General features: G+C 33.3%; 2 protein-coding genes across 4 annotated transcripts in view; both read left to right on the forward strand.

The window, feature by feature from the left end:
• The first annotated feature begins 1,367 nt into the window (after positions 1-1,367).
• Positions 1,368-7,541, forward strand: LOC116029459 (lysine-specific demethylase JMJ706-like). Of its 2 annotated transcripts, none has more exons than XM_031271478.1 (11): positions 1,368-1,799; positions 3,125-3,503; positions 3,714-3,870; positions 3,958-4,177; positions 4,449-4,502; positions 4,585-4,664; positions 4,776-5,053; positions 5,207-5,602; positions 5,700-6,055; positions 6,171-6,440; positions 6,656-7,541. In XM_031271478.1, the coding sequence occupies exons 1-11, from the start codon at positions 1,797-1,799 to the stop codon at positions 7,019-7,021; spliced, it is 2,559 nt and encodes an 852-aa protein (XP_031127338.1). In that variant the 5' UTR covers positions 1,368-1,796; the 3' UTR covers positions 7,022-7,541. The 2 variants fall into 2 exon arrangements, with proteins under 2 accessions (XP_031127338.1, XP_031127339.1); XM_031271479.1 differs by having other exon boundaries at positions 6,174-6,440.
• Positions 7,542-17,449: 9,908 nt separating this feature from the next.
• Positions 17,450-21,338, forward strand: part of LOC116028277 (probable transcription factor KAN2) — a 6,133-nt gene continuing 2,244 nt past the window's right edge. For both annotated transcript variants that reach the window (XM_031269926.1, XM_031269927.1), the window contains exons 1-4: positions 17,450-18,239; positions 18,355-18,431; positions 20,020-20,071; positions 20,181-20,334. In XM_031269926.1, coding sequence (XP_031125786.1) covers positions 17,702-18,239; positions 18,355-18,431; positions 20,020-20,071; positions 20,181-20,334 — 821 coding nt within the window. In that variant the 5' untranslated portion in view covers positions 17,450-17,701. The remainder of the gene's footprint in view (positions 18,240-18,354; positions 18,432-20,019; positions 20,072-20,180; positions 20,335-21,338) is intronic.

Below are 21,338 nucleotides of genomic sequence, written 5' to 3' on the forward strand. Positions count from 1 at the left end.
TTAATTCTGAAGATGTTTAAATTGAGAAGTAAAAGAAAAAATTACAATTTATTATCTATTCAAATTCCTTAAATTGCAAAATTTGTCGCTTTTATATTTGAATGGTAATTTACTCTTTTATTCCCTCACTATTCAACAATGACTAATTAGTAATTACCATTTGCCACACTATCGCAGTATCGCTTCTTGAGGTTGACACATACAGAAAAAGAAAAGAAAAGGAAAAAAAAGTTTTTGTTTTTGTTTTAAAATTTTTATTTAAAAAAATGAGGAATCTCCCTCGTGAAAGCAGAAACGCTGAAAGAGCCGGTCACAGGGGAACGTGAAACCTGCACATAACCGCCAGCTATTTCCGTTCTGGCAATTCCCGCGGGAACACGCACACAGTTTCCGTCTAAACCCCTCCATTTTTAACGGAACCGTTCTGACCCCTTCCCACGTTTCGTTCCGTTAACGCAAACTCCAAACCCCTCCGTTACTGGAACGCCCCCGTTCCGCTAAACAATCAAAAGACCGATTCCTCCCTCACCAACAGACGACCCCGCGTATGCTCGCCAGGGAGTGACATGTCATTTTCGTTAGGGGATGTAACTAACAGAAAGTTAGGTCAAACTAACCCATACGTGTCAATTCTGCTAACTAGCCAGCACATGCGCTTTCGTTTTCGCGGCTTTACGCGGCGGAGCTGTTGTACGCCGTCCATACTGTATCCGGAGCAGTGATCTGACGGCTTACGTGAGCACCCACACGCTCGGTCCTGTGCTCCGGTTCCGCACGGAATCTTAACTTCCCCGTTCCTTTCCACTTTCGCTTCTCTGACCATTCCGTCCCCCAACCGAATAGTAAATGACGGAGATGTTAGTGATAAGACAGATAAAATTACAAAAAATTTTAATTGGATCATTCAATTTTTTAAAAAATTGTTACTATATCTCTAAATTATTTAAATTTTATAAAGTAATTATAAAATTATCGATAAACTTGAAAAATAAAAAGAATTGATAAAATTGTACAATATTAATTAATTTACTGATCAATAACCTTGTGATTTAATGGCACAAACATTATAACAGGATTAATAACCTTGTTATTTATTTTACTGAATTATTTGACTCTTATTGGTTCTAGATATAATTGGGGGATTTTTGTAAAATACGGTTGCGATTCGAAACGTTGCGTTTTGAAGCCGGCAAAGACGTTTGGTTGAACCAACCTAACAACCGCCACCACTTTCCTTCACACTTCTTTGCCGTTTACCAGTAAGTGAAATTAAATTTGCAATTTGCTATTTTTATTTTCCTACTAAAAACGTGTCTATATATAAAGATATATATTATCTATTCTTTTCTCTTTTTTCGGTTTTCTAGAGCCATTCTTCTCGGTTTCCTCCGTTGTCCCTCTGTCCCTCTCTCTCTTTCTCTCTCTTTCTGCTTTCTCTCCCTAGCCGCCGGGAAACTTGATATAGAACAGCACCGGAGAACTGCCTGTTCACCGGCGAGGAGAGTCGCCGGAGAATACATGCGCTTTTGTAATAACTCCGTTTCGGTGCTTTGGAATTTTTACTATCGCTTCACACGGAGTTCGCTGACTCGGTCTGCAAAATCGTCTGATCTCTGAATTTGTCCTGGTTCGCGAAGTTTCGAGATAATGTGGCGGCTCTAAGGCCGTTTTCGTGGGTTTTCTCGCCGTAGATCGTGGTCTGGGCTCAATATTGTGGTTTATGCGGTTTCTGGAGAGTTTGTTCGGCGAACTGTGAACTAAAGACGAAGGCAAGTATAGAACAGCTGAGGAATGAGATGGTACGTGATAGAGTTATTGTAAATATGAATATATATTGGTTTGCAGATTTTTTTGAATTTTAATTTTCCGATTAGTTAATGTTTGTTGTTCAAGTTTGGATCTCAAACATTATTCTAATTCTATGGAAATTCGTGTGCTTTACATCAAAATGAGCTCTCATTGCTCCGTGTCAGCGTGTCTCCATTATAAGTAGCTATACTCTAAAGCTGTAATTGCAATTAGTTTTAATTTTCTGGACAACATTCATTGTCTCTAAGATTCGAAAGCTATGTAAGTGATCATGCACGAATTTTTACCGGCGGAGCAGTTTTCTTTTAACATAAAAAATGCATTTATATGTACTATTTATAGAAATTCATTCTTCAAGTTTTGTTCCCTCCTTTTTCAATCCTAACAGTAAAAAGTTTTTGTCAATCGCCTGAACTTGTTCTCTCTCTCCCTCTCTCTCTTGGTGATAGCCATATATATTTTTTCAAATAATGCAATAAAAAACTTACTTATTTATTTTCTTTGATTGCTACTAGGTGAGTTTTTTGTTCTTCTTTTGATGGCTATCTGTATGAGATAAGGTTTCAAGTCAATTTTAGTTTAAACAGGTCAAATTTGTTCTCAGTTTCTCAATTTGATCCTGGCTACCAAAGTAACAAATCTACATTGGGTAAATTTTGGTACTTCAAGTCGGCAAGATTTAGATGTTATTGATTTTTTCATTCAGGCTTTTGAGGCCTTGGCCTCTGTGTTCACTGGTTATAATGGTCAAAGTCTGATAGGATTCTGCTGAATCATTTTCATGCCCTGCAGAGTGTTACCTAATAAATAATTAAATAATCTATGCTTTCAATCAAATTCTTATCAACTTACTAATGTTTACAAACCTAAAGAAATTGTTGTGCATCCTTTTTAGAATCTATTTAAACAATCCCTGATCTGCTGTATTTTTTGCTTTAACAGGCGTAATTAATTCTCTGTTTCTGCAAACATTATGGTTTTAAGCAAGTTTAAATCATATATTTTAGTGAAAATTTTGTTTTTACTGAAGCTCAGACGGTGAGAGAGATTTGAATTTCATGTCATGCACACTCTGGATTGAGGAAGAATTAATCAAGTTGAATGTCTTTTTCCTCTCCAACACTTTGCTTACTTTACCTACCAGAAGCATATAATCAATATCTAGCTTATACTTTGGGTTAATTTTCATCATAACTTCATTCTATTCTGTATAATGTTTTCAGTGTGTTGCTATAAAAGTAATGTAGTACAAATCAGTGATGCTCTTTTTATAGGTCAAATGATTGATTGGTTTCAAATCTTTGTCTTGTGATAGGTGGAAAGAAAAGTTTGCACGTCAAGGGAAGCTAAGTTGGAATTTTTGAAGCGTAAAAGGCTTCAGCGAATGAAGCCAGAATCTGTGGATGATTTCCCATGTGTCAACCGTGTGATGAACAGAAGTGGAGGTGATGCTCTACAATCTCATGCATCTTGCGGTGTGAGAATTCATGGTAACTTAGACATATATCCACGATTTGGTGCTTCGTTGAATGGAAAAGATGTTTTCTCTAAGCACAGAGTGCAAAAGTTTGAGACGGCGGATCTTGATTGGATTGACAGAATCCCAGAATGCCCAGTGTATTCTCCAACCAAAGAGGAGTTTGAGGATCCTTTGGTCTATCTGCAAAAGATTGCCCCTGAAGCTTCTAAATATGGTAATGCCTCTGGAAATAGTCTACAGTAATGAAAAGTTTTATTGTTTCAAAGTATTGATTAAGTTTATTTATTCCTATGATTTGACTCTTTGTGAAGCAGCATTATTTTGTGTATTCTGTGAATATTCAGATAATAGGTGCTGTATGAATTTGGAATTATTTGCTCTTGTGCGTTAAGGCTTTGAGTTTGATAACTTTTAATTGATTCAGGTATTTGCAAGATTGTCTCTCCCATTACTGCTTCTGTTCCTGCTGGTGTAGTCTTAATGAATGAGAAACCTGGCTTCAAGTTTACTACTAGAGTGCAACCATTTCGTTTATCTGAATGGGATATGGAGGACAAGGTCACCTTTTTTATGAGTGGAAGGTCAGTCTCTCATCCCTATTCATATTTGGATTATAAGAAATTAGTTAATGTTATGCTGGGATTGTAAGGAAGAGCATGCTTTTTCAGAAATTATACATTCCGTGATTTTGAGAAAATGGCGAACAAGGTTTTTGCTCGAAGATATTATAGTGTTGGATCCCTTCCTCCTGCATACCTGGAAAAAGAATTCTGGCATGAAATAGCTTGTGGAAACACTGATAGTGTTGAATATGCATGTGATGTTGATGGTAGTGCCTTTTCATCTTCTCCCAGTGACAATCTTGCAAAAAGCAAATGGAATATGAAGGTGTTTAGTTTGTTATAAGCTTATTATTATTATTATTATTATTATTATTAATTCTTATGTCAATGTATATAACACACACAGAGATGTCACATATAATATGGATTTCTGTGGTTAAACATTTAGAAATTAGCCAAAATTTAGTGTTCATTCATTAGTATGGCTGTGGTGGCATCTGATGATTGGTTTCATTTTTTGTGCACTGAAGTTTATTCATGAATTAACACTCCAGTTTTGTTTCTTATGCTAACATTACTTTACTCTTTGCATGCAGAGATTCTCTAGGCTGCCCAAATCTGTATTGCGACTTCTTGAAACAACAATTCCTGTAATATGATAATTTCATTTTTTATTTAATGTTATAAAGTATGATCTTTGGCTGTTTCTAAGTGTTTTAATATGTCCTCTAGGGTGTTACTGAACCTATGCTTTACATTGGAATGCTATTTAGCATGTTTGCATGGCACGTTGAAGACCATTACTTGTACAGGTAATTAGTCTCCTTTTCAGCATTGCAATGTTGATAATATCTATATTGTAACTGATACCTATAACGTGCGCACACATACATTGAAACTGATCATTCCACTTTAATGTGTAGTATAAATTACCACCACTGTGGGGCATCAAAAACATGGTATGGAATTCCTGGTCATGCAGCTGTTGATTTTGAGAGAGTTGTTAGAGAATATGTGTACACCAATGGTATCTTATCAACTGATGGAGAGGATGGAGCTTTTGATGTCCTTTTGGGGAAGACAACAATGTTTCCGCCAAATATTTTGTTGGAACATGATGTTCCAGTCTACAGAGCAGTTCAAAAGCCTGGGGAATTTGTTATAACTTTTCCTAGAGCATATCATGCAGGGTTTAGTCATGGTAATTAATATAGATTGCATCTTCTTCTTTTTTCTTTTTTCTTTTTTCTTTTTTTAAATACAGATTTCTGTATCTAAATGGTCCTGAACGTCAATTATTTACTGATGCTCCATTTCTCCCTAATGTGCATCTTTTTAATGATTGTTTTTGTAGGCTTTAACTGTGGCGAAGCTGTGAATTTTGCAATAGGTGATTGGTTTCCCATGGGTTTGATTGCTTGCCGTCGTTATGCTCTTCTAAGTAGGACGCCACTCCTTCCCCACGAGGAGCTTCTCTGCAAGGAAGCAATGCTTCTCTCGGAGAACTTGAAGTTTGAAGAAGCTGGTTGTTCATCTGAATACTTGAAGTCTCAGCACAGCATAAAAGTTTCTTTTGTAAACTTGATGAGGTTTTATCACCGTGCTCGGTGGGCCCTCATGAGATCAAAAGCCTGTTCAGAAATATCATTAGTTTCCCATGTTAAAATTCTTTGCAGCATATGTCAACGTGACTGTTATATAGCATATGTCAGCTGTGGCTGCTACTGGCATACAGTGTGTCTTCGTCATGGTAAGTTTAAACTGAATTTTTATTTTTATTTTTTTTATGCAATTGCGACTATACTTTGGAATCTTAGTGATCAGTTCTGTGTCTCTTTCTGCATCAGATCCTAGGACAATTGAATTACCATGTTTCACTAGTAGAATTCTCTGTTTAAGGGAAGATATTCTGGACAAGGAAGAAGTGGCAAAGAAGTTTGAGCAGGAGGATGTTGTATTGCATGAGTTTCAACAGCTTCAAAAAAAAGATGATGATTTTTCTCTCCTTTCAAACTTGTTCCCACAACTTGACGACACTGCTTATGTTCCTTATTGCGATTTGAGCTTTGAACTTTCTGAGGAAATGGAGGTTCAGAAAGAAGTGACAGTTCGTCTTCCTATCTCAAGTGTGAACTCTTTAACTGAAATGCCTAATCCTTCTTGTTCTGGCATTTCAACAGAATTCCCTTCCTTAACTGAAAATGTATGTACCTCATTGAGCTGCCTTTGCACACTATTAACTTTCTGCTACTGCTTCTATTTCTTCTCACTGAAACAGAATAGTACTTGTCTCATTGAATCTAATTTTCAACTGACAGCAGGTACATGGACATGCTAATTATGATCTGGGAAGAAGTGTATCTAAGAACAATTCAGGAGATCTTGCTGGATGTGTGAACAATGTCCAAGAATCTTCCTGTTCTGATGGCTATACAAATGTGCACAGGAATGTAATACAAGGCTCAAACAATAGAACTGTGGTAGATGAAGATGAGGATGAGTCTGATTCTGAAATATTCCGGGTTAAAAGACGTTCTAGAGTGGAGCAGAAGAGTACTCACGATTCCAATAATTTTAATGATTACCAGGTATTTGTCACTTTAAGAAGGTTTTAGAATGTTGCCTAATCTGTTTCATGACAAAAGGAGACCAAATCAATGTCTTAGGGTCAAATTTTAAAGCGTTTACCTTTCTTAAAACTGCCTGTTGGTCTCTTTAATGAACCCCTCTTTATTTTTTCCATTATGAGATTTTTTTATTAGTACCATTTTTCTGAAGTATAATGGGACAAATATATCTGCAGAGTTTGAAGCGATTAAAGAAACATCAACAACCTGATAGACGCTCTGGATCATTGTCATCACCAGAGTGTTCCACTTCTGAGGGCAGAAATTTCAGTTTTGTTGGCAATTCAAGTGATTACAAGGAAGGTCGAAAGTATCCTCCAAGAGATGAATCTAGCAGAGGTGGTGCAAACCGTATTCTAGTAAAGAATAAGAAATTGACAGGTGAAGAATCAAGGGACAAGCATAGGGAGCTGAAGAAGAATGATAGATCGAAGCATGAGTTGGGGAGAAGTATTAGGGAACCACCCTGCCCAGAGACTGGGGAAAGGCGCTTGAAAGTGAGAGGTCCATCAATTTTAGGCTTCACAGGAAGAATGGACTGAAGAAGAAGAAGAAGAAGAGATGTGAGACTCAGAGGTATAGAATCCTAGTGATTGACCCCTATCTCAACAACCAACCTGACATGGCTAACGCATTCATTCTCAAGTGAATTGATCTAACAACAATATAGAAGCTAAAAGTTGATTCTGGGAGCAGCAACGCCAATTAACCAAACTCTAGGTTAAAGTAGGTGCATTCTTTGTGCAGGCATCCAAAATGGGGTGAATTGCACAGCCTCAATTCTTATTAGTTCTCCGGCCAGGTTGCCCTCCTTCCCACTAGCATAAAGTAGATTCTGAATTAGCAACTTTTGCTGTGTACATTTAGTTTTTAACATTCCCCCATTAATTCATATAGAGCTAGCTGGTGCCTTGTGGGTAATTCCCACAATCCCACTGGCCGGCTATTTGATATTCAATTCAGTCTGCTGCCTCCCTTGTAAGAGCTCATTATTCTTTTTGTAGCTATTGATCTTTCACCCTCACATTTGCATTAATGAAATCAAAGAAATTCTTTTTGATATACTATATCTTATCCTCAGAGAATTTGTTGACCTTTTACCTACGCCTGAAATACATGATTCAGAATTCGAAATATTAGCATGTGGACACCGTTAGGCATGAAGAGCGCAGTTAATTGGCAAATTATGCTGTGGACACCTTGCAAGGTGGACCTGGGTCCAAAACTACGTCGTTTTTGTCTTTTTTTTTTTTCTTTTCTTTTCTTCAGTAAACATATTGCTGAATATAGAGTTGTCCAAAAATGTGTGAATGTAGAGGTTTCAAAGTGTGAATGTAGAGTATAGAAATTATGAATGTAGATTTATGATTGTGTGAATGTAGAGTTACCCAGAAATGTGTGAATGTGGAGGTTTCAAATTGTGAATATGGAGTACAGAAATCGTGAATGTAGAGTTATGCATGTATGAATCTGTAATGGAGTTAAGAAGTTCTAGCAACTTGTAGCCCTGTAATGTGTGAATGTAGAGTTCTCAAGTTGTGAATGTGGAGTATAGGACCTGTGAATATAGAGTTTTAAATGTGTGAATGTGGAGTTTACAAATTGCGAATGTAGAGTATAGTGTAGGTGAATGTAGAGTATAGTTACTAAACATATAATCCTGTAATGTGTAAATGTGGAGTTTACAAATTGTGGATGTAGAGTATAGTGTATGTGAATGTAGAGTTTACAAATTGCAAGGTGGACCTGGGTCCACGTCATATGTACTCCAGTTAATTCTGGATTTCTGGATTTCTGGGCCAAGGCCCAAAATCGCATCGTGTCGAGACTCCAAATTCTCCTGAACCACGTAAACGGGGTTAGTGGGCTGATGTTCCCAAATAGCCTAATATGTCGAAGCCTCTCCGTGCAATGGATAAGTGAAACTCGCACTTACTACTCCAAGTTCAAGAGTATGGGGCCCTAACCTTGTGACCCAGCAAATGACCATAAAGAAGTAAATCAGTTTAAATTGTCCACAACTAACTTGCTCAAACCAAGAAGGCCAATAGACCACCCAGTTCAAACATTTTGTTGAGTCTAAAGTAGGAAATTACAAAAATTAATTTTGAAAATGCCGGGGATGAAAATTAAATGTTTCTATTTATGTCAAATTAACCATTCATTAAAACGGATTTCTAGCAGCTCTTTAAGATGGTGTTTGATAATTAAGAAAGTTCAAACTTGATATCAGACAAAATGTATTTTAAAATATTCTTTATTTCCGACTTTAATTTTTAATTTAAAAAAAAAAAACATATCTTTCAATTCCTTATTATGCATATAATGAAGAATATCCCATATTAGAACGAGCCACAATAAAGTTTCATTCTCTATTATTATATTATTATAGTACAAAATTTAAGCTGATTGGTCTTCAAATTTCAACACGCCTATGGTCCATCACTTTAAAGAATGTGATTAGCAATGTCACTTCGAACTTTTGCTGAAGAGGTAGAATGCATGGAATTGAGAGAAAAAAAAATGATGGATGTTTTGAATGGAACAAAGTAGAGGAGCATTAACAAAAGTTGGAAAAAACTAAAAATAAAACAAAAAATAAAGACAAAAAGGAAAATATTAATGGGATTCTTGTCACAAAATCTGCATATTATTTTCAGTCACTTTTTCTTGCAGATTTGTAGGGCATTTATTTATAATATATGTAAATGTAATAAACTTAATTCACTTGCTTAAAGTCTTCACAAAGATTCAAAATGTTTCCACTTTTTTGACACTTTTCACTACTCTTAGAATAAATAGGGTCCTATACCTTTGGGAAATACTGGGAAAAAGTGATTATTGCTACTTTAAGTCATGTAAGTTTAATATATAATCCTTTTAGAGTGGTCAAGTTTTCTTCAGCATATATTTTTCCATGGAAGCCCATATCCTAATTAAATGAATCATTTTTCAAGATCATATGCAGATTAGGGGAATTTGTTAAATGAAGTTATTGTTTTTGAGAATATTCTCATTAATCAAATTAGTATTGTGTGATCTCTTTTTTAAGTATTAAATATTCGATCATAGTGTTAATTAATTTGGTTGATGGCAATTATATCGTTGTAATCATAAATTTGATCTGACAAATATTAATAAAAAAAATATTATGATTTTGATGGTTTTACAGGACCGGACTCTTCATAAATCGGATAGAAAATATAAATAAGACATGTAAAAATAATAATATTATTAATCAGGATACTGGACCCAAATAATATTCACAACTGAATCACGAATAAATAATTAATAAAACCAGCACAATATGGGTCCAAGCCCTAGTTAGACTAGGCCTTTGACTCTAGCCTAGAAGGCACACTACTTGAGAAATTTGAATCCGGATGTTGTGGTTGAGAGGATAGAGAAGAAACCATTGAACTAGATGTCCCAATGGAAATGGGATGATGTTAGAAGGGGACAAGGGACCCTATTTATAGTGTTCGTACCCAGTAAAATGAGTGACTATCATATCACGATTAAACATGTTTAATCGATGGAACGAGTGGTTGTCATTCTTCAATTAACCATGTCCACAATACCCTACACCCTTCTCCTCAACTGATTTTTACCGCTTCGCCTTACACAAGAAATATAGTATGTAGACTAGGTGAATTAAGATATAGTTGTGCATTTGTATGTTAGGGGTTCAAGTCTTGGTGATTGTGCTTCTTTCTATAATTGATTGACTTAAATTGAAAATGCTTCTTTTCATAACCAACTGATAAAATTGAGAAAGTCAATAAACATTTCCCACATGGTGAAACGCTTTTTAAGGTGTGGATAAATGCCTAGATAAATATAAAGATATACCCCGGCCTCCTAATTTTTTTCATTCCCTCCTATTTATCTTTCATGATGTGTCAATATCTAAATAGGTGAGTAAGTTCTCAGTTTACTTTGAATAATTCTCTTTTTAATTAGTGGTGCAGTGGATTAGTTCATTCATAAACATCAAATAAATAAAAGCCACATTACGAGGAAAATTATTAGAGGAAAAATTTAAGAGAGCATTTTCCAAATTAAACCTAAAAGCCTTACTAAAATGCGGTTTCGAGGGTTTCAAACAAATGAGTTCCAATGCTTCAAGGATACATCTTTTATATACATAATAATAAAAGAAAATAAGATGAAAAATTAAAAAGACGAAGGGTGTAAACTTCTTAGAGTTGGTGAACTATTTGTGCGTCCATCTCCTTTTCAAAGTTTTGTTTTTTCGAGTTAGCCTATCTTACTCAAAGTTTATCTAAATATATTTTTACTGCAACTGAGATTTGTATTAGTATTTAAAAATATGTGATTAATTATTTTTTTCGTTTATTGCAGATGTAGTCAGTCAAATCACAATAACCAATGAATATATTCATATTTTTATTCTTTCTTTGGGCTGGCTTTGAGAACAAATATTTAGGTTATTGCCTTTTGTTAAAAAATAAAAAATAAAAAATATCTAGGATTAAAAACTACCCGGAGATCAGATTATTACAAACCTTTTAACATTAGATTAAAATAATGAATTGAATATGATTGTAATTAGAGTACTGGGGAACATATATAATTAAATAATTAATAAAAAAGATTTAGGATAATTCCAAGTTTAAGATACAGTCAAAATATGCACCAACTGGACACCATGTCTTCCACAAGATTCCATTCTCACCTATGATATGAGTATGCATGCAGCAATCATTTTTGGGAAAACTTTATCATTTCATAATAATAATGTTAGCATACAACATCTTGTCAACCTGTCAACTCTTAATATCTATCGCCTTCTCCATCGTATCATAACTTCATGGAATCTGTAAGTGCATACTTCACTAATTAATATGCATTATACTGCAAGCCTTTTACAACTTTAATTAGTACATATAATCATATATACTTCCATTATATATATAAATATTATTATGCATATGATTATATCTCAGAAAAACTGTAAACCACAAATAATTTTTACATGCAAATGTTCATTTATCTTGTATAATTTTTACTCTCCTAGTCTCCTGTGTGGTCCACATAGTACTGTGTGAATCATAACAAAAAGTTCATTTTTAATATATTAAAGGTACATTATTAGTATATTGAATGTACATTATACAAAATAATATGATTTCAGTATTCAAATAATGTATTTTTCTTGAATACAGTGTACATTTTTAATATACTAAACGTACATTATTTTGTACTGAATGTACCTTATTTGATAGTATGGTCCACACTCCACATAGTTGTGTGGACTAATAATGATTGTTGCTCTAAAGTATGGGCCTTATTTGAATTTTGAGACTTAACTTTATGTTATTTATAATTTACTTTTGAAAAGAAATAATTTAATATTATTAAATAAAATTTCAAATTTGAAAGGTAAGAATTTGGTAAAGAAGATAAATGAAGAATAAAGGGCTAATTGACCAATAAATAATAAATAGAATATATAAAAAACTAATAAAAGATAAATGTATTGAGGCAAAAGGAGTATACCATTTTCGCCACCGTATACCCTATAAAGCATTAAAAGAAAAATTAAACAAACCAAAATAAAAGAAAGAAAGAAAAACAAAGTTGGTCATGCCATATTCTTTGGAATAAGTATTAGTTAATAGATATTTTATTATGCTAAGATGATGTATTAAGAATTTCAAATTTTCAAAAATTATTAGAGTTTTCTATTTTAGAAAATATGTAAAGGTAAAAAAAAAATAATTATATATATGATGAAATTAAAGAAATCGAGCAAGTATAAGAACAAAAGAGTTCACCTTAAGCACCTAGGGGTAGCTCTCAAAAAAGTTGAATGTTATCGAAATTTGAGTAAGACTTAGAGATTCAACTAACATAGAATTAAACTTCGTCCAAATTCTAAAGAGATTACCAAATGGAAAATGTGTCGTGGCAATGAACTAAGTTGAAAAATATATATCTCTGATTAATTAGATGAGTTGTTTGATCGAACAAAAAAAAAAATTATAACGAATTGAAAGGTATAATAATTTGTTCAAAAACCTGACCAAAAAATTGTTGAGACTATGATGTCAAATAAGAAGAGGTTCACTTTTGAAAGATGTGTGCTTTCAAAAGAAGTTAGCAAACTGGAAGAGTTTCTAATGTGACAATAGTAGAAGATCTCACAGACTCGATCACACAACAGATGAGTACTCTATATCAGTTTATCAGATGACTTAAGAAAGTTGCAAAGCTTTTTCAAGCAAAAGAGGTTACTCGTCAAAAAAGTGAACTCAACAAATTAAAAGATATGATCAAATAGTAGAGGTAATTACCCCGGACTTAGTGTAGAGGTTCGTCTTTTGACTTGATGTCACGACTGCATTGCGGTGGGGTTTGAAACTCACTAGAAACATGAATGCAAAAAAGACTAATAATGATGGAAGGTGTGAATTGGATCCGTTGTGAGCATGAACGTAACACTAGAGTTTGGCCGATGAGCTAATTGCACGATTTACAGTACTTTTGCAGTGGCTCTAGGGACGGAGTCCTGTAAGCTTAGGATTAATAGGGCGAAGGTGCAGTGGGATCACCTATGTATTAAAAAAAAAATTAGAAGTAATTAACCTGCCATAAAATATGCTTTAATTAATACTTTAAGAGGTAGAAGAAGTTTACCGCAAGAAGAATTAGAACATCATAAAAAAGATAGTCATGAACAAAAAAGAAAGATTACATAAGCTAAGCGTACTAAGAACGTAACCATCTAACTCTTAAGCATTCAAGCATCCATTTGGAATCTCGCTCTCTTAAGATGATCTATACTGGATCACTTAAATTCAACAATATAATTGTCCAAACCAATCAACTTCAACAATGTGTATGAAGGAAGATTGCATCAACTCTCTGAATTGGGGAGATTTTTCTTGAGATCAGAGAAGAACAATAGTTGGCAGCTAATAAGTACTACAATATAATTTTATGGATGATCCTTGTGAAAAAAGACAATGTAGTGAATAGCAAATGAATTTGATGATATATCTTTATTTGCAACGACTATAACAACTTGTTTAACTAGTTGGAGGAATTAGAATTTTACTCTCATCTAATCTGAATTCTGAAGGCAAGGAAATTTTTTTATTTGGTGGAGGAATTCCCTCGTCATCATTTAACTCAAATAGAATCCCATCCCGCATCCCCACTCCCCTTGATATTTCAATTCCCCATTGGTTTGGAAGCTAAGAAAAAAAAAATCATTGAGACAAAAAAAAAAAAACTCTTGAGACAAAATTACCTATCTATGATATTTTTTCATGTAAGTATTTAAAAAGTTTAACATTTTATTATGTTTAAGTAACTTACGTACTTTTATTCTTATGAAGTTTTTTGAATGTGAGCTTATGAAACTTAACGTTGCATGGTTAAGTAAATTTTGGGAGCTATTAAATATGCTATATATAGTGATACAAGTTTATATCCAAAGTGTCCAAATAACAATTGCATTCACAAATTTACTTGTTATTCAATAATAATAATAATAATAATAATAATAATAATGATAATAATAATAATAATAATGGACATTTTTGTCTTTATACTATTTATTCCCTTCTATTAATTCACATAGGCACCAAACACTAAAACTGAAATTCTCAATAATTATATTCTTGCAAACTCAACACTGAAATTTAAATTAAATTTCTACTTTATTCCTACGCTATTTGCATATTCTTGTCCCATGAAATTGTTATTCTTTCCCTCTCTAGTTCTTATTATCATCATGTTTTCATGCTCCGTGCTAATGTTTTCATGTTTTATATCATAACTTGATGACTATAGAAACAAACAATTGACAATGTTCGTAAGATTATCACACTTTAGAATAATATAATGTTTTTCAAGTTTTGTCATAACTCGATGACTATAGGGAACAAAGAATTGACGATGTTGGTTCATTCAATTAATTCCCACTGGCAATTGTTTGACAAAATCCTCGTTTTAATTTTCCAAAATCACCGTCATTATCTAATTATTAATGTAATTGCCTAAAGTCAGATTTTGGTCCATCTTTTTCCATGGCTACCATTTTGCGCATCAAACTTTGAACTATCATTAAAAACAATGTCGTCGACCCATTTCTGATAAAGACATCTATATAACACATATAATTGCCTCTTGTCTGATCTGGTCACAATCTGTCACATAAAAACTAAGTGAGTTATCCATACGGACGCATATAATCATCTGTAATTCTATCAACAACAAAAGAACTATACACTTTTGTAAACAAAAAAATCGAACCAATCTACCGATTGTCTGTGGCAAGGTTTTAACTCCATCTTAAGGCTAAAAGCAAGTTTCTTCTCAATTCTTAATCACTGTCAAATTCTTAATCACTGTCATAGAAGCGAATTCTATTTCTTACACCGAGTAAAATGAGGTTGGAATTATGTGAACAGTGTAATTAACGATAGATTAATGATTATGTCGTGACTTCAAAATAGTAATCGCAATAAGATCATTGTTTCTGTGCATTTGCTGTTGTTTACGTTGTCTATAAGTTTTCCATTTTCTTCCATTCTGGTGGCGCCGACTATCTATCATCGTACAAAACTCCTTAATGAGGACAAAAATAATTAAAACTTATAGCTATGCATATTGAATAATTTCACCGTTTTATATAATTGTTTGTGTTCATTTTGGTTGCATAATATATATATATATATATATATAGAATTGCACAAGCAACCAGTATTATTCAACATCACTTGTGAAATAAAATTTGATAAAAAATTATTGTTACTTTTATTTTTACTAAGTTTTTAAATAAAACTTTGATAAAAAAAAATTATTGTTGATGAAAATAAATAATGAAAAGTAAAAACTTATTATAATTATTATATGATAAATGTAAATATATTTTTTATTTGTTAAAATTTTAAATAAAAATAAACTTTTTAATATAAAAAATGTGTTATATATAATATACAAATGTCCATAATTTTTACATTATGTTTTCGAGTTTGAATTTAAAATTAGAGATTTGGGTGAAATTAAATGATGTTTTAAATAGATTGTCAAAAAAAATGATGTTTTAAACTTATATTTATTATTATTAATGTAAAGGTATAGTAGTGCTACTATGCTATCCTAGTTTGTTAAAATTTAACTTTGAAATGTTAATTTTAATTGAGCACAACTAAAAATTCCAATAATTTGATCGGAGTTTTAGGATTAAGGTAAAAAAAAAAAAAAAATTGTTTGATAAAATTAACTCTATTATTAACTCAAACCAATAAACTTGATAATGCATGTAGACTAGCTTACATATTCTAATTGACATCCTTATTTGTGGACCATGTTAATTGTTAAGTTTTCCCAAAAATTGATTATTGAAGATCGAGTTTACAATTCAATTCATACTTTAATTATAAGTTTTATGCAATTATGTTAAATACTTTTTGCTTAATTGGCATCGCTGTGACTCTCTTTAAGAGAATATCACAGAATCGAACCCTTTAAATTATAACTGATAGAGAAAATATATTGAACAAATATCACACGTAAACAAATTAAAAGCTCATTGGTAAACAAATCTAAAGAAAACCTTAATTATTTACTTTTCTTCCCCTTTCTCATCTTATTATTATATAGTTGCCCCACGTACGCCCACGACCACAAAAGCAAACCCTCATCTTACTACTGTCTAGTCATTCTAATACTCCTTCAATCATATTTTGCAATTTGCATGACAGCTTTACTTTATCTTATTCATTTTTATTTTTCAAAATTAATATTGTTTGCGTAATAAAATGCACTTCATATATATGTTTTTTTTAATGAGTTAATTCCATTTTTTGTCATAAATTTATATGAATATACTTTTAGTTCTTTTTATTAGAACATAATCTTTTGATCCTAGTATTAAAGTGGACGAATATATATCTTTAACAATAGACAAATAATAAATGGGAAAATATTTGATACATTACTATATAGGTGCTGGTGTTATATAACGATGATAAACCATAATTTTTCACTTCATTAAATTATTCTCTTTATTCTATTTTATTTAATAACTTTATATTTTTCAAAGTATCACCTTTTAGCATTTAACATAAATTTTAAAGAGTCTGTGCTAAATAGAGCTATCAAAATTGGTCGGCACAACAAAATCCGCCAAAGCCCACCATATGGCGGTGCGGGCTAAAAAGCCCTCCAATAATACGGGCCTAAGGCATTTCGCCCTGCTTTAGGCCCACGAGCTTTGACAAGGCCCATCAAATTTTAAAAGTTTTAAATTTAAGTGTACTTGTAATTTGTTAAAAACAATAATAATTAATAAAGTAGTAAGTCATAATAAATTAAATAATCAAATACATAATGCGTTAATCTAAAAGTTAATAACAAATCATTTATACAATATACGAATTACTAATACATTTTTATCAATATAAACAAATAAATAAACTTATATTCATATATATATATATATATATATATATATATATATATATATATATATATATATATATATAAACTAATATTAGTAATGTATACATATTAGGCGGACTTGGGATCACGTACTGGGTACTATTGATGCAAGTATTTTAATAGTTTTGGTCAAATGTTATATATGGTTTCACGTAATGTGTACTATTAAAAAAAAATAAAGTATCATAATAGTTTTAGTCAAACTTTGAATGTTATATTTAGTGTTACGTACCTGGTACTATTGACGCAAGTATTACAATAATTTTGTTCAAACTTTATTCTATGAATTATTAATATGAAATGAGACAAATCGAATACATAATTTCAACAATTACTCGAGTTTCACACGCAACTAAAAATATATATTTGTGTGTGTATGTGTATGTGTGTATGTATAGATTAAGGATTGAATTTATTCGATATGATGCTCAGCTCCTTATTATATATAGTCGAGTGTGGCCATAGAATGTCTCCCACAATCCTCTAACCCCCCCTTACCCATCAACTGTCATTTTCTCAAATATACTTCACACAAAAGAAACAACCATTCACTTCATATACCTTGTCCCCTCTCTCTTTCTCTCAATCACAAATTAAATCTCCATTTGATCATCTCTCCCGAGCTCTCTGTGTAAGAAAAACCCCAATTTCTATCACCTTCTTTTGCAGTTTAATAATATCAAGAAGAAGAAGAACAAAACCTAGAGAGAGAGAGAGATTGTGAAGAATTGAAGGATAGATAGATGGAGTTATTTCCAGCACAACCAGACTTGTCTCTGCGTATAAGTCCACCAAACGCTAATAAACCCTCTTCTTCGCCATGGACGGCTTCTAAAGCTCAAGAACATCATCACGGTGACGTCATGGACTTGAGCTTCTGGAAGAGAGCGCTGGGGCCCAGAAACTCCGAGTCTGCTATAAACGCCGTTTCTTCTTCTTTTGAGCTTTCGCTGTCGAATCAATGGCCGGAACATAACGGAAATAGTAACGGCGGCAACAATTTCGTCCAGTTCCAGTATAACCACCCGCAAGTTGGGCTGGGCTCGGAGCTTGGGTTCTTGAGGCCCATTAGAGGGATCCCGGTGTACTCTCAAAACCCACCGTCTTCTCCTTCTTCTTCTTCTTCCCAGTCCCACCGTCATCATCAACCTCTAATGCGGTCCAGGTTTCTTCCGGCGAGGTTTCCGGCGAGGCGCAGCATGAGAGCGCCGCGGATGCGGTGGACCACCACTCTCCACGCCCGTTTCGTTAACGCCGTCGACCTCCTCGGCGGTCACGAAAGTATATATTTTATATATAATCTTCTCCTCCTCCTCTTTGAGTTTCAAGATTTTCCGGTTTTAAAAAAACAATTTCGGACAAAATAATGAAATGGGTATCTTTGTTTTTTACCTAGGAGCAACACCCAAGTCGGTTCTTGAGCTCATGGATGTCAAAGATCTCACCTTGGCGCATGTGAAATCTCATTTACAGGTGAAAAGCCGAAAATGGCGTTTTCCCTTCTTTCCATTTACCACTCCCAATCAGTTTTTAGGGTATTTTATTTTCTTTAAAACAGTTCTTAGGTTATTCCATTAAAGAAAATAAAATATTACTGTACAAAACCGTACCGGATTATTTTCGAAATTATTTGTTGGTTGAATTTTAGAAAAATCATTAACATAAATAACTTTTCAAATAAGTTAAAGGAGTTACAGCTCTCGGACTCTGTGTCTGCTAGCCAGTACACCCTACAAGTAGGAGAAGAAAGTATTAGGTACATTTATATTACAGCAAAATTAAGGTATTACAATTTTTTTTTGTTTTAAATTACCTTTATATGTACTCCATAGTTAACCATTTTTATTATTTCTTTTTTTGAATGACCAGGAAAACTCGTAGTCACTATGTTAGAATGTGTACTGAGTATTTTTTTTCCCTAGGTTAACCTAGTGGTATATGAATTAACTTTTTAAAAAAGTAAAAAAGAAGATTTTATTACATGTTGCAGAGAAGTAATTTTGTGACAGAAGTTAACATTTTTAGTTAATTTTCATTCAAACAGAAAGTGAGAGAAGTGTGAAACCTAAGCCATCCTTTTGTTATAGATCTGATGGTTTTGCAGGAGTATTAATTAATTAAACCAGCTTTTTTATTGCTTTGAAGAATGAACCATCCGTCCATGTAGGGATAGTAGCAGTAGTACACTAGTAGCAGTGAGCAAATTGCTCTACAGCTTGGCTCTCTCTCTCTCTATACATATATGTGTATAGAGAGAGAGAGAGAGAGTGATGATTTATCAATAATAAGGGTGCAATCAGATCGAAACAAGTAAGACAAAGACAGTTGAGAAGAATAATCATAGTAGCATCTAAGCCAGGACAAGTTTAGGCATACACTGTCTCCACCACCTTCAATCTTCCTACTATAATTATTGTTTCTGGAAAACATGTTTGTAATTAGTTTGTGTGGATGAGAATCATTATCCAACTACAAAACAATATGATTTTACAAAAACCTATGGTTAAATTTCGGATTTCTGATTCTTAAAATCCTTTGAATAGTAATTTCGGATTTCTGGTTCTTAAAACCCTTTGAATAGTGATTTCGGATTTCACTAGTCAGTTAAACTGTCTGGCCGGGGCCAAATATGCTATACATTAATGTAAGTCCACATGCACACATACATACATTATATATAGAGACATGCATGTATGTACGTAGGTATGTGTGTATGTGTGTAAATTATTATGTATACATATAGATACATAGGGCACATGCAAAAAGTTTTTCATCGTTTCACTGCTTGTCCTGGCATTACACATATCAGGCTCCGAGGTCCACATCTAGTACTAGGAACCCTATACACTAGCCTTTAAGATAAGATGGTCGTAAGTAGCTAGGGCTTTAAATGTGACCATACATATACATATGCAATATTTTATTATTATAAGATAAGGTGTGAGATTTTTATGCCATTGATTATATATAAATGTATTATGTACTATTTTGAGCTGCTAAATGAATACTTCTTCTTTTTTTTTTTATAAATTTTTATGTATTTTTCTCTATATGTGCGCAGATGTATCGGACTGTGAAGACTACTGATAAGTCAGCAGTCGCAGCTTCTTCAGGTTGGGCTCTATGACGTTAATGGTGTCTTAATATTTGGCATTTACTTACTCTTTTTTTAATTTTTTAATTTTTAAAAAAATTTGGGGTGTTATGACGTTGCACATATAGGCCAATCGGAGATATTTGACAACGGGTCTTCCGGCGACACTTCCGAGGATGTCCAAACCTCAAGAAAATCTGAGTTATCTGTTCAGAAAGGAACACAAAATATGCATAACCAAGACAAAGATTATCATGGCCTTTGGTGCAACGTTTCTTCGAGGTAACACAACATGTCACTACTGTCTTATTCAATAGAACATTTTTTTTAAGTGTATTTTCCGGTAATGGTTGGAGACTTTCCCAAAAATTAAAGAACATTTTTTTTCTTTATATTTTTTTTTGGTATGAATAATACCTATTACATGTGTATGTAAAAGGGGAAAGAATGGAAAATAGAATTAGAATCGTAAGCTGAAAAAGGTGATTCGATTCTTTCTCAGAGCTTATGCTAAGCTACTACATATAAGATCACAAAAGGAATATATATGGGGAAGTAATCATATCATTGCTATATTCTGTTTGTCCAGAACCTGTGGCTGTTTCAAATTATTAAAAAAATAAATAAATCAACAACTGCAAAAGATTTTCCAATTACCAAGACCACAATATAATTGGCCCCATTAATTTACACAAATATAATTTTTGGGTCACTTCTAAGCCCCACTCGGCCCCAGTACCTTTTTTTTATCAGATACAATCATGTATATTATTTAGGTCGGTCCAAGCACTATCATGTCTGATTGCATCCGATCAATATCAGAGATACCAGTGCTGATCAATGCCCCTTATAAGTTTTAGATAAAAATGGGAATATTATTTATTAAAGTATTGACAGTTAAAATTAAGTTGGACTACAGGACTTTATGTTATATTCCCAATAGACAAAATTTACCTGAATTGGGGAGTTTGGCATGGATACCTGTTTCCTATGGATATTGCTGGCTTAAATCAGGGCTAATTGAGATGGGGCCCACAAGTTAAAAGAGCAAAAACATGTATCAAAGCAAAACCCTAATCTAACACAGTATGATTAATTAGGGTCCCCATATGTTGAAAATTGGTGGTAGACATATAAAGGAAAATAAAGCCATTAATATTATTCCATGGCTATCTGATCTACACTGTTTGGAACTTCCTTGAATGCAGTCTTTGTATGTTAATGGGTCATCACATGGGTAGGTGGGTTCACTACCCCCCCCCCCCCCCCCCCCCCCCCCCCCCTCT

Source organism: Ipomoea triloba, chromosome 9 (assembly GCF_003576645.1).
Source record: "Ipomoea triloba cultivar NCNSP0323 chromosome 9, ASM357664v1".
Taxonomy (NCBI): domain Eukaryota; kingdom Viridiplantae; phylum Streptophyta; class Magnoliopsida; order Solanales; family Convolvulaceae; genus Ipomoea; species Ipomoea triloba.